Source organism: Lepus europaeus, chromosome 1 (genome assembly GCF_033115175.1).
Source record: "Lepus europaeus isolate LE1 chromosome 1, mLepTim1.pri, whole genome shotgun sequence".
Lineage (NCBI taxonomy): Eukaryota > Metazoa > Chordata > Mammalia > Lagomorpha > Leporidae > Lepus > Lepus europaeus.
This window is the reverse complement of record NC_084827.1, coordinates 1,028,702-1,042,673: the sequence shown is the minus strand read 5'-3', so window position 1 is coordinate 1,042,673 and position 13,972 is coordinate 1,028,702. Positions and strand designations below refer to the sequence as shown.

The window sequence follows — 13,972 nt, the reverse complement described above, 5'->3', positions numbered from 1 at the left end:
TGGGGGACCAGGAAGAAGCTCCTGGCTCCTGACTTCTGCCTGGCCCAGATCCAGCTGTTGCAGCTATGGGGAGTGAATCAGTGGATGGGAGATCTTTCTGTCTCTTCTTCTTAATCTTGTATCTTTTTTTCTTTTTAAAAGATTTTATCTATTGAGAGGTAGAGTTACAGACAGTGAGAGGGAGAAAGACAGAGAAAGGTCTTCCTTCCGCTGGTTCACTCCCCAAATGACCACAACGGCCGAATTATGCTGATCTGAAGCCAGGAGCCAGGAGCTTCTTCTGGGTCTCCCACGTGGGTATAGGGGCCCAAGGACTTAGGCCATCCTCCACTGCCTTCCCAGGCCATAGCAGAGAGCTGGATTGGAAGTGGAACAGCCAGGACTAGATCCAGTGCCCAAATGGGATGCCGGCACCACAGGCAGAAGATTAACCTACTGTGCCATGGCGTCAGCCCTTATCTTAGATCTTTCAAATAAATTTTTAAAACGACAAGAAGTTTAAGACCTACAAGAATCAGAGTCAAAGCAATGGTCCATATGGGAAGAATCATTACGGGTCATGGATTTTGTACATAAACATTGGACTAGAAAACGGGCTGCTGGGGCCTCTGCAAGCCCCCACCTGCAGTGCCGGCATCCCACATGGGCGCTGGTTCAAGACCTGGCTGCTCCAGTTTCGATCCAGCTCTCTGCTATGGCCTGGGAAAGCAGTGGAAGATGGGCCCCCGCACCCACGTGGGAGTCCCAGAGGAAGCTCCTGACTTCGGATTGGCCCAACTCTGGCTGTTGTGGCCATCTGGGAAGTGAACCAGTGGATGGAAGATCTCACTCACTCTCTTTGCCTCTCCTTCTCTGGGTAACTGACTTTCAAACAAACAAAAAAATCTTTAAAAAAACAAAAAAGAAGCAATGATGAGGCAGAACCAATATACCTGGATAATTTAATAGGAATTACCTCCCCAAATAATCACATATCATATGTCCTTAGAATAGCAACTCAGTTCAGAAATATAAGGCATGTTTGTTTAGGAAGTGGAAAGAGGCCAAGGAAGTACAAAGATGATTAAAAGGGAAAAGAATTCAGCTCTGAACGCTACGGCATGTGGAATCAGAGGCACACTTCTGTAACATAACAAGTAGGCAGGTGCCAAAAACTCCAGGATCTATTTTCAGACAGACATGGGAGAAACGATCAGAGATCCCACGGACACAATGCTGACATTCTGCTCATTCGAGATGCTGTGTCCCATGTGTCTTGACTCTCCAGGAGAGAAACAGCTCTTCCCTCTTACAGGAGTAACATGAGAACGAAGAGCCTCAGTCCCAGAGAGGGGGCTAGTCCAGCACATCCAGGACTCGCTGGAGAAAGAAGAGCTGGTCTGCCCCCTGACTGCAGCATCTACAACGGCCTGATGAGCAGTGGCTGCGTTGTGCGTGAGTAAACGAGAGGGAAAGGGCAGAGGGGAAGCACTTATGTGGCTTCCAAGCAGGCCCAATCCACCTGCAAATCCCCGATAAACTAAGAACAGAGATGAGACACTGCTCTGCTACTACACCAGCAGTACACCAGGTCATATTCTTCCTGAGTCCATTTTAGCTCTCCAGGAAAACAGAGCTTGCAGCCATAAAAATTATTACAAGTTAGACACCAATCAGTTCTCTGAATCTCATGGGAAACTCTCCCCATTATGTATTTAAAAGACAGGTGTGAGCATGGTTAGCCTCGCAGTTTGGACGCTGGCTAAGACACTTGCATCCTACACTGGACTGATTCCCGACTGCAGCTTCCTACCGATCTGGACCCAGGGAGTCCACTGCACCAAGTGAGATGGCATTCCTGGCTCCTGGCTTCAACCCCCTGGTTGTTACAGGCATTTGGGGAGTGAACCAAAAAATGGACGCTCTCTCTGTCTACTTCTCAGACTCTCAAGTACATTAGAAGATAAGACAGGAATACCATTATAGAAACACAGATTTCCTGTGTTTCTTTATTTTTTTTTTCTCATTTGATTTAAAGTGGAAACACAGAGAGCGATCATCCATCTGCCGGCTTGTTCCCCAGATGCATGCAGCAGCAGCTGGGGCTGGCCCAGGTCGAACTTCATTTGGCAGCAGGGAACCAAGTACGTGACCCATCACCTACTGCATCCACAGTACATATCAGCAGAAGGCTGCACCTGAAGCAAAGGAGCCGGAACTGGAACCAGACAGACACAAATGTAGGCGAGCCAACTGCATCTTTAAGGGTACGCCAAATTCCTGCCCTCTGTTTTCCTATATGACACTGTTCCATCACCAATGACAGGTATACATTATTTTAACCAGAAGTAAAATATGCTGTTTTCTCAATGATCACAGTTTTTCCCAGTTCTGTGTGTAATTATATACCCAATTCCTAACCAATGGTTAAAATTTATGAGGCAACAGATTTGCAAGTACAGTATAGCTTACGTGACCACAATCTTTTTTTTTTTTTTTTTTTTTTTTGACAGGCAGAGTGGACAGTGAGAGAGAGAGAGAGACAGAGAAAAAGGTCTTCCTTTGCCGTTGGTTCACCCTCCAATGGCCAACCACGGCCGGCACGCTGCGGCCGGCGCACTGCGCTGATCCGAAGCCAGGAGCCAGGTGCTTCTCCTGGTCTCCCATGGGGTGCAGGACCCAAGCACTTGGGCCATCCTCCACTGCACTCCTGGGCCATAGCAGAGAGCTGGCCTGGAAGAGGGGCAAGCAGGACAGAATCCGGTGCCCTGACCGGGACTAGAACCCGGTGTGCCAGCGCTGCTAGGCGGAGGATTAGCCTGTTGAGCCATGGCGCTGGCCGACCACAATCTTAAAACCCACAGTTACGTTAGTATCAAACTGAGTGCAAAATCATATTATAAATGCTGCTGATATGTGATACAGATTGTATCACCTTCCTCATTTCACCCATCCTGTCTTCTCCACACTACCTCCATCCAACCTGACAACCAGGATTCCTTTATTAAGTCAGACTTTCCATTTCACTATAAAACTTCGTATGAATCACAATGAACCTCTCACTAGGTATCAATGGAACTATTTTTCCCAAGTCTGCATAGTGAATGTAGAAGGAAAGTTCTAATGAGTCTATATATATACTCTAAACTTTCTCAGAAAGATATTTTCACGTAAGGTGACATAAAAACCATTTAAATCTAGTGTAACAGTCGAGGTCATTTGCTTTTGCAGTTGTAAATATTGGAACTCTCTACTGTAGCAGGCTAATCTTGCTGTGAAGCAATGTCAATCACACGTGCTGTGAGGCTGGGAGGGAGGAGCTAATGTTTGAGCACAGCCACACACTGAGCATCAGTTTCTCAAAGGCCTACTAGACTATTTTTTGCAAGACATGGTGAGTACTAAATGCTTTCTTTTTTTTTTTTTTTTTAAGATTTTACTTATTTACTTGAGAGATAAAAGTTACAGACAGAGAGGGAGAGATAGAGAAGAAGGTCTTCTGTCTGTAGATTCACTCCTCAAATGGCCAAAATGGCCAGAGCCAGACCCAACTCAAAGCCAGGAGCTTCTTCCAGTCTCCCATGTGGGTGCAGGGCCCCAAGCACGTGGGCCATCTTTCACTGCTTTCCTAGGCCATAGCAGAGGCCTGGACCAGAAGTGGAGCAGCCAAGGGGCCGGCGTTGTGGCATAGTAGCCTTCAGTGCCTGCATCCCATATAGGCAGCAGTTCGAGTCCCGGCTGCTCCTTTTCTGATCCACCTCTCTGCTATGGCCTAGGAAAGCAGTGTAAGATAGTTAAAGTGCTTCAGACACTGCACCTATGTGGGAGACCTGGAAGAAGCTCCTGGCTCCTGGCTTTAAACCAGCTCAGCTCTGGCTGTTGTGGCCATTTAGGGGGTGAACCAGCGGATGGGTGATCTCTCTGTAACTCTACCTCTCAAATACATAAATACAATCTTAAAAAAAAAAAAGAAGAAGAAGAAGAAGAAGAAGAAGAGCAGCCGGTTCAGGAACCAGCAAGCACCCATATGGGATGCCCGCACCACAGGCAGAGGCTTAGCCTACTATGCCACAGCACTGGCCCTGGCCTACCATACTTTAAGGAGGAAAGTACTTACTCTAGAAGAATATTATTCATATCTTGTGTAAAGAATTTTTTCCTTCCTTCTTCATCAAAAAGTTTGGCAGCCTAGAGAAACATAAGAAACACGATCAATATCACTCACACTAAACAATTACTCTGAGATGCATTATCTAATGAAAAAAAAAAAAAAAGGAATTCTGATCAACAGAACACCACATGAGCTGTGATCAATGGTCTCCCAGAGCTACAAGAGATTCAGGTTTAACTGGATACTGTGTGCACTTCTTGTACCTGCCATAACAAATAACCACCACAAGAGTTGTTAAAACATAAATTCATTCTTCCATTCTGAAGTTGAAAATCACCCTCACTTTACTGAAATCAAGACGTGAGAGAGCTGAGCACTCTCCAGAGTCAGCAAACTTGAAGGGAAGTCAAGTCAGGAACCAGACCCAGGAACCCCAATACACAGTGTGGGCAGCCACTGCACCCATCTCCTGCCCCGTATCTCAATCTTCTAAAATTCACAACATTACACTTTCAAGACGTTTTAGAGCTTTATGTATCTTATGTATTTTGTCTATTTGTAGGTTTATTAATTCTATTTAAGGATTTTAATTTGATTTGAAAAACAGAGAAAGATCTTCCATCTGCTGGTTCACTCCCCCAAAGTCTGGGCCAGGCTGAAGCAAGGATCCTGGAGTTCCAGCAAGGTCTATGTGGGCAGCAGGCTGGACTGGAAGCAGAGGAAACTGGACTCACAGCTGGCACTGATATGAGTGTGTTTTAAGCAGTGACTTAACCGCTGTGCCAAATGCCCATCCCTGTTTATTAGTTCTTGCTATAATCTCCAAGGAAACAGAAAGAGATGTTTTATTTTCTAGAGACATTATGGATTATCCACAACCCCTCTGATATTCTATTATATTTTTAACATTTTGTAAAAAAAAAAAAAAAAAAACTTAAAAAAATTTTTGAGAGGCAGAGAGAAGGAGAGAGACAAATATACAGAAAATGAACTATCTGCTGGACCACTCCCCAAATGCCTGCAATAGCCAGAGTTAGGCCAGGGCTCAATCCTGCAGCCACCTCAATCCAGGTATCCTGAACCGGTGGCAGGAACCAAACACTTGGGCATCATTGTCGCCTGTCAACTGCTTCCAGGAAGCTGGAGCCAGGAACTGAACCCAGGCACTCCGATGTGAGATACGGGGATCTTAACCAGGCCAAATGACCTCTCCAGTTATACACTTCACCCTGATTACCATGTTTAATCCTCATAGCAAATCACTGATATGCCAGCCCCCATCTCACAAGCGAGGAATGCAAACCTGAGACAGGTCCCATGATATGACCCTATGTTGAATTGCTAGGAGGTGTCGGATCCAGGATTCCGACCAGAAGCTCCCTGAGTTCAACTGTGCAACACTGGCACTCAGCACCAAGATACAGGTTTACCACAGCCAGTCTGGATCAACCTGATAAACAACTGGCCATGGTCATTATCAAGGGATAAGCACAAATGAAACAAACTTGCAGATAATATTCTCATCACTACGTTTCCAACTTTCACCGGCTGACCAGAAACAAAGACTTGGTAAACCAAGACATTCTGCCATTATCAACGGAGCAGCATTTACTGAGGGAATCAGAGACACAGCTCACCTTCGGCTCTACTGAGAAACCTGATCTAGTCACCTGAGCAGGTCATATACCTCTCCAATCTACCCAACTATGACAACTTTTACAGCCTTAAGAAGAACACACAAATTTGTGAGACAAGCATCCCAGACAGAAGAAGCTTGGGCATGCACAGGGGCAGAAATGTAGGAAGAAAGCCAGAATGAAAACTACACTGCAAGAAAGGGAATCAACAAATGACAAGAGAGAGGACGTTTTACGCAAAAGTTCAGACGTTGCTTCAAACGCTCACATCCCAGGTCTGGATGCCAGGGTTCGAGCTCCAGCTGCACTTCTGATTCCAGCTTCCTGGTAACGTACACCCTCAGATGCAGCATGCGATGGCGCAAGGACTTGAGTGCCTGTCACACGTGGCATAACTGAGCTGAGTTCCAGGCTTCTGACTCAGCCCCAGTTGGGGACATTTTGGGAGTGAATCAGGATGGAAGCTCTTGCTTTCTCTGCCTCTCTATGCCTTTCAAATAAATAAAAATCAGTAAATAAAACTGCTTTAAAAACTGCTTATCAGACATGATAAATTCTCATCTCCTGAAGCAAAAGCATCACTTCACATTTCAAAGAAAAATATGTATCAGGTAGTCAAATAACCTCCCCATTAATAATTTCCTACTAAAAGGTTAGAAGTTGTATTAATCCAAGCATGGGGTGGGCACTGTGGCAGAACGGGTTAAGCTGCCATGGAGGACACCACATTCCCTATCAGAGTGCCAGTGCAAATCTTGGTTCAAGTCCCATCTACTCCACTTCCAATGCAGCCTGACCACGTGTCCAGGAAGAAACAGATGATGCTCAAGTACTTGAGTTCCTGCCACCCACACAGGACAACTGGAAGGAGCTGCCGGCTCCTGGCTTAACTCCAGCTGTGGCAGCCATTTGGGGAATAGACCAGTGGATGGAATTATCTCTCCCTCCTGTGTTTCTTTTCTCTGACACTGTGCTTTTCAAATAACTCAATCTTAAAAAGAAAACAAATCCTGGCATAGCTACTACAGAGATCACTGGCATGAGATGCAGCAGAGCCTCTCCAGACAAATACTCCTCATGAACCAAGTCTATCATGAAGCAGCGACGCACATCACACAATTCAGTAGACAGAGTGCCGGTCTGGGACTGCACGGTCGGCCCCTCAGTCCCGAGTGCTGAATCAGGCCACTGGGCTGACCATTACCTCCTTTCTTCTTAGTTACTTCCTCATGTGCTACATGGAAGCAACACTACAAAACCTCTGACTGCTGGCAGGATTCGACTACACAGAACTTAAAATCCACCCATCTGTGTTGCAGCCATTGTCCTCTGCGAGGGGAATGAGGCTGTGAAGTGGGGGCACACAGAAGCACCACACCCCAACACCGTATGGCACTGATGTTTGTCAAATAAATAAAACAATTAACAATCACATCTAAAAAAAATCCCAACTAAAACAATTAATAATCACATTCTAAAAACCAGAAGAAACTAACGATTTTAGATACGGTGCCATATGATAGAGCAGCATTGTAAGTTGGGTGAAACTAGATATTTAAATTATTTCCACCACTTAACTTATCATGTGGCCTTGACTGTTACTTAACCTATCTCCACTTAAGGTTTTCTACCATAAAAAGGAAATAATACCTACCCCTTACTTAAGGGAGGCATGGGAAACCTTTTTGCTACCAAGGGCCATTTGGACATGTACAACATCATCCACAGGCCACACAAAATTATCAATGTAAAAATCAGCCTGTTCTAGATTGACTGAATTTGGAGTCCTGCCTGTGGCTGCCTTGCAGGACCAGACAAAATGATTTCGTGGGTTTCGGACAGCCCACAGGCCTGATATTTCCAACATCTGATTTACAGAGTTGCTGAGAAGATTAAAAAATGAAAACTATTTCATTAATAAAACTGTAAATTCATTGTATATTTAAAAAATAAAGGGCCGGTGCTGTGGTGTAGCAGGTAAAGCCACTGCCTGCAATGCCAGCATCCCATATGGGCGCCGGTTCAAATCTCGGTTGCCCCACTTCCAATCCAGCTCTCTGCTGTGGCCTGGAAAAGTAGCAGAAGATGGCCCAAGTCCTCGGGCCCCTGCACCCATGAGGGAGACCCAGAAGTTCCTGGCTTCGGATTAGCCCAGCTCCAGCCACTGCAGCCATTTGGAGAGTGAACCAGCAGATGGAAGACCTCTCTTTCTCTTCCTTTGCCTTTCAAATAAATAAATAAATTGTTAAAAATAATTAATTAAAATAAAAAGGAGAAATTAAGAAAGCAAAAATATAAAAGAAAATATAATAAAGGTCAATTGTATTACTGACAGCTGTAGGTCAGATAAAACTAAAAGAGAAACAGAAGGACAGGAGCTGGGGTCAGTGTGTAAAGCCGCTGCATGGGACAGTCACAACTCACGCTGGAGTGCCAGGCACAAGCCCCACCTCCTCGTCGGATCCAGCTTACTGCTGATGCACACCCTTGGAGACAGCAGGTGATGGCTCAAGGAATTGGGTACTTAACACCCACACGGAGACCAGGAAGGAGTTCTGGGCTCCTGGCTTTAACCTGGCCCAGCCCTAGCTACTACAGACATTTGAAGAATGAACCCACAGATGGAAGACCTCGCTCTCCGACTCTGATACCCTCATTCTGTCACCCTGCCTTTCAAATAAATGAAAATAAGTAAAAATAAGCCGGCGCCGTGGCTTAACAGGCTAATCCTCCGCCTTGCAGCACCGGCACACCGGGTTGTAGTCCCGGTCGGGGCGCCGGATTCTATCCCGGTTGCCCCTCTTCCAGGCCAGCTCTCTGCTATAGCCCAGGAAGGCAATGGAGGATGGCCCAAGTCCTTGGGCCCTGCACCCGCATGGGAGACCAGGAGAAAGACCTGGCTCCTGGCTTCGGATCAGCACAATGCGCTGGCCGCAGCAGCCATTGGAGAGCGAACCAACAGCAAAAAGGAAGACCTTTCTCTCTGTCTCTCTCTCTATCCACTCTGCCTGTCAAAAAAAAAAAAAAAAGTAAAAATAATAATTAGAATTAAATAAAAATAAATAGAACAAAAAAAAAGAAAAAAGTTTAGGCCAATAAAAATTGTTATCCAAATGCTATCTATAAAAGAAAGAGCTAGGAGCTAGCGCTGTGGAGGAGTAGGTTAAGCATCTGCCTGCAGTGCCAGCATCCCATAACTGCATTGGTTCAAGTCCCAGCTGCTCCACTTCCGATCTAGCTTCCTGTTAACACATCTGGGAAAGCAGTAAAGATGGTCCAAGAACTTGGGCCCCTGCACCCACATGAGATACCCAGACAAAGGTCTCGGCTCCCGGCTTTGGATCGGCCCAGCTCTGGCCATCGTGGCCATCTGGGAAGTGAATCAGCAGATGGACGATCTCTCTGTCTCTCCCTCTCTCTTTCAAAACATAAATAAATCTTTCAAAAAAAAAAAGAAGAAGAAGAAGAAGACGACAACGATGACCACCATGCATATAGTTAATTCCTAAAGGGTAACATGAAAAAAAACAGTTGTTGCTATAAATGTGCTGAGATTGAGGATTATCAAGCAGCATGTATTGCTCTATCTATGTGACGAACGAAGAAGAAGTTAATTATTACACTTACTACACGGAGGTCTTCAATGCGCTTTTCAAGAAGTACAGGCAGGCCCTCTGGGAGCGTAGGGGCCGCCTTGGGCATCACCTGAGAGGCGTAGGTTGGCTGGGCAGTGTTTCCGTTCTCTCCCCCAGACTCTGACAGGGGGCTCCCATCAGCAGCAGCATCCAGTAATCTGTCAAAGTCGAAACCATCCAGCATCTCTAGGGCATGTTCAGCTTCCTGAAAGAGCTCGTGTTCATTTGTGCTAACAAAAATAGGCAGGTCTGGGTCAGCGCTGCTCAGATGGATGTCCTGGACGTCACTCCCCAGTGCTGCAGAGGCACAGGGCGCTTTGTGCACAGAGGCGGGCGCTAAGGGCACTGGGACTTTGGGGGCAGACTCCTTCTTTAATGCATCCTTCTCTTTCTGGAATTTTCGTATCATGGCAGCAAGAGAAAGAGAATCTTTGTAACGTTTCTTCTTCTTCTCTGACTTGTGTGAATTCAGAGCTACAACTCTGTGGGAAAAAAAGGAAAAAAGTGATCAGTTAGGTTATGTGTCAATTTACGGGTTAAAGACCCATGTAAATAAGTAGACCAGAACTAAAATAATCATTTGATAGGTGGCAGAACAAATAGTTTTCTTAATTTCTTACTATATTATATTTTACCAATAGCATCTTGGCACAGCACTGTGGTGCACAGGTTAGACCACTGCTTGCAACAGTTTCAAGTTCCTACTGCTCCACTTTCCATCCAGATCCCTGGGAATGCACTTGGGAAAGCAGCTGCAGATGGCCTAAGTGCTGTGGCCCTGCCAACCCACAAGAGAGACACAGATGGAGCTCAGGGCTCCTATCCTCAGCCTGGACCAGCTCTGCCCATTGTGGCCATTTGGGGAGTGGCCAGGAGATGAAAGACTGATCTCTCGTTCTGTGTGTCTTTCTCTCCCTCTCGCTGTCACTCTGCCTTTCAAATAAATAAATGTTAAGAAAAAAAAAAAAGAATTAACCAAGTAAAGAAATGTACTTTTGCTGAAAACACAGCTGCCTCACAACCCTGGAAGCCCATCACACACCTTTAAACTGGAACCCCAGAATGATGCAATCCACTGCCAAAAACACAACACCTACTGTTCCGGTCTTGAGTACTAGCCACCACCACGCCATTCTTGTATATCGCATTCTATCTGCTACAAAGACCTTCTGATCATGCGCCAACTTCCTTTCTAGGAATGGCCATGAGAGGCAATCGGATAGCTTTGTACAACTATCAACAATCACCTCCTCTCCTAGGAACTAGACAGAAAGAGCTCAGTTTAGCTACCACTTCCACTAAAAAATCTTTTTTAATTGTGGTGGTTTAGACATTTCTATGTATGCTACAAAATCTAAAAGATTTTTAACACCTTAAAAGCAGGCTGGCAGTTCAGCACTGTTACACACAAGAAGTACAGCGGGGGCAATGTGTGGCACAGATGGGGCCACCACTGCACTTCACACTGGAGTAGCAGTTGGACTACTAGCAGTTTCACTTTTTTTTTTTTTTTTTAAAGATTTATTTATTTACTTGAAAGTAAGTTACACAGAGAAGGAGAGAGAGAGACAGAGAGACAGAGGGAGGGAGGGAGGGAGGTCTTCCATCCACTGGTTCACTTCCCAGTTGACCGCAACAGCGAGCCAGGAGGTAGGAGCTTCCTCCAGGTCTCCCACACCAGTGCAGGAGCCCAAGGAACTGGGCCATCCTCCACTGCTGACCCAGGCTATAGCAGAGAGCTGGATTGGAAGAAGAGGAGCTGGGACTCGAACTGGCACCCATATGGGATGCCGGCACTGCAGACAGAGGCTTCACCTGCTATGCCACAGCGCCGGCCCCCAGTTTCACTTCTGACTCAGCTCCCTGATAATGCACCTGGGATAGCAGCAGATGCCTTAAGATTCTGGGCTGCTGCACTCACACAGGAGATCTGGAAGGAGCTTGAAACTTCTGACTTCAGCCTGGCCCAGCCCAGACCATAGCAGCCATTTGGGGAGGGAACGAATGGATGGAAGATCTAAGTCTCTTCCTCCCTTTCGTTCCCCTTTTATATCTTAAGTAAATAAAATAAATCTTTTTTAAAGTAAATCTTTAAAAAAAAAACCCACTGTATAGTTAAATCTTTCATAAATACTTGCTGAATAAATTATTGAGAATTCAATAAAAGGCAATACTTATAGCTATGTTCTCAAAGACGTTTACTTGCAAATAATGAACATTTAAAATAACTGTTAGTAACACACACATTTTTCTTACTATTAGGAGATTCTTTCATTTATTTATCTTTTAAGATTTATTTGAAGGCCAGCGCCATGGCTTAACAGGCTAATCCTCCGCCTGCGGCACCGGCACACCAGGTTCTAGTACCAGTTGGGGCGCTGGATTCTATCCTGGTTGCCCCTCTTCCAGGCCAGCTCTCTGCTATAGCCCGGGAAGGCAGTGGAGGATGGCCCAAGTCCTTGGGCCCTGCACCTGCATGGGAGATCAGGAGAAGCACCTGGCTCCTGGCTTCGGGTCAGCGTGATGCGCCGGCCGTGGTGGCCATTGGAGGGTGAACCAACGGCAAAAAGGAAGACCTTTCTCTCTGTCTCTCTCTCTCACTATCCACTCTGCCTGTCAAAAAAAAAAAAAAAAAGATTTATTTGAAAGGCAGAGTTACAGAGCAAAGCGGGGGGAGGAGGAGAGGGAAGAGAGAAAGAGACTGATTGGTCTTCATTTGGCTGGGGCTAGGCCAGATGGAAGCCAGGAGCCAGGAGCTTCATCCAGGTCTCCCATGTGTGTGCAGGAACCCAAGCACCTGGGCCATCTTCTGCTGCTCTCCCAAGTGCAATAGCAAGGAGATGGCTCAAAACTGGAGCAGCTGAGATTCCAATTAACACACATGTGGGATGCCAGCATTGCAGGCAGAGGTTGACCTTGCTACACCAAAATGCTGGTCCCTTAATTTCTTAACAGATTAGGCCTGCACTGTGGCACAGTGCGTTACACTGCTACTTGTGACATTCCATATAGGAGTGATGGGTGGAGTCTTGGCTCCTTTGCTTCTGGACCCAGCTCCTTACTAACGTGTTCATGAAAACAGTGGAAAGTGGCTTAAGTCCTTGGAGCTCTGCCCTCACAAGGGAGACCAGATGGAGCTCCAGGCTCCTGGCTTCGGCCTGCTCATCCCCAGCTGTTCCAGTTATTTGGAGAGTTAACCAGTGAACAGAAGACGTCTCTCTCCCTCTCTGTCATTCTGCCATTCAAGTAAATAAATCATTAATAAAAAACTTCTTTCAAAGATTTTTATTTATTTGAAAAGTAGAGTTAGAGGGATAGAGAGGGAGGGAGAGACAGAGAAAGAGTAGGAGTGCTCTTCCATCAGCTGGTTCACTCCCTAAATGGCTGCAACGACCAGAGCTGGGTTGATTTGAAGCCAGGAGCCAGGAGCCTCTTCCAGGTCTCCCAAGTAGCTGCAGGGGCCCAAACACTTGGGCCATCTTCCACTGCCTTCCCAGGCACAGAGGTGGAAGCTGGATCAGAAGTGGAGCAGCCTGGACTCGAACTGGTGCCCATATGGGAAGCCAGCACCACAGGTGGTGGCTTTACCTGCTGTGCCACAGCCCTGGCCCAGGATTAGTGACTATGATCCTATCTGTGGGAGGGGAGAACACCTTCCTCCATCAGCTTTTGCATACTGATAGCCCACAATCCAGATGTGTGCCAAAATCCAGATGTGTGCCTCCCTACAAAAAGAGAAAGAAAATGCAGCCTCTTATAACTATCTTTCCCTGGGTTCTGCAGAAAAAGTCATAAGTAGAGGCCCTGGTAATTTTTGATACAAATACTTTTTTCTGATTTAAGGCTTTTGAGAAATTCTACTTGGTTTTTAGTGGCAATATCATTACCTAAAGGAACAAGCACAAAGAACATCTTAATAAAATCAATGAAAATTTTTATATTAAAATAACTATAAATTGTTTACACATAGGCTACTGCCAATTCTCAAATCCCCAAGCACCTACGTTTAGTTTTAGTACTAAAAGATTAACACAGAGGGGCCAGCACTGTGGCATATTGGGTAAAGCTACAGCTTGCAAAGCCAACATCCCTTGTAGGTGCTGGTTTGAGTCCTGTCTTTTCCACTTCCGATCCAGTTTCCTGCTAATGTACCTGGGAAAGCAATGGGGCATGGCTCAGGTTCTTGGGCCACCCACATGGGAGACCTAGATGAAGCTCCTGGCTTTAGACCAGACCAGCTCTGGCCATTGTGGCCATTTGGAGAGTGAACCAGCAGATCAAAAATATATATATCTCTCTCTCTCTCTGTAAACTCTGTTTTTCAAATAAATAAATAAATCTTTAAAAAAAAAAGATTAAAAACAGTAAGTTTAACATTTTACACCACCTTTTTAAACTCATTCTTGTTAGTGAAAAGTCATAGAGTCTCAAAGATGACAAAGCCTTCATGACTTAATAAATACTATAATACTAAGTTATTAGGTCATTAATATTTGAAAATGCTTTATTACATTAAGTCCAGCTAAGCTGAATTAATTAGTGATGGATGCATCTTTCTAAAAGGAATAAAAGGATAGAAAGACTGAGACACAAGTTTCCTTATTAGGCTT

The 13,972-nt window shown here is 45.5% G+C and overlaps 1 protein-coding gene across 1 annotated transcript in view; it reads right to left on the bottom strand.

Moving 5' to 3' along the window:
* Positions 1-13,972, bottom strand: part of UBN2 (ubinuclein 2) — an 85,775-nt gene that overhangs the window by 33,615 nt on the left and 38,188 nt on the right. Inside the window, exons 8-9 of the mRNA XM_062191349.1 lie at positions 9,355-9,844; positions 4,097-4,167 (exon numbers count right to left, since the gene is read on the bottom strand). Coding sequence (XP_062047333.1) covers positions 4,097-4,167; positions 9,355-9,844 — 561 coding nt within the window. The remainder of the gene's footprint in view (positions 1-4,096; positions 4,168-9,354; positions 9,845-13,972) is intronic.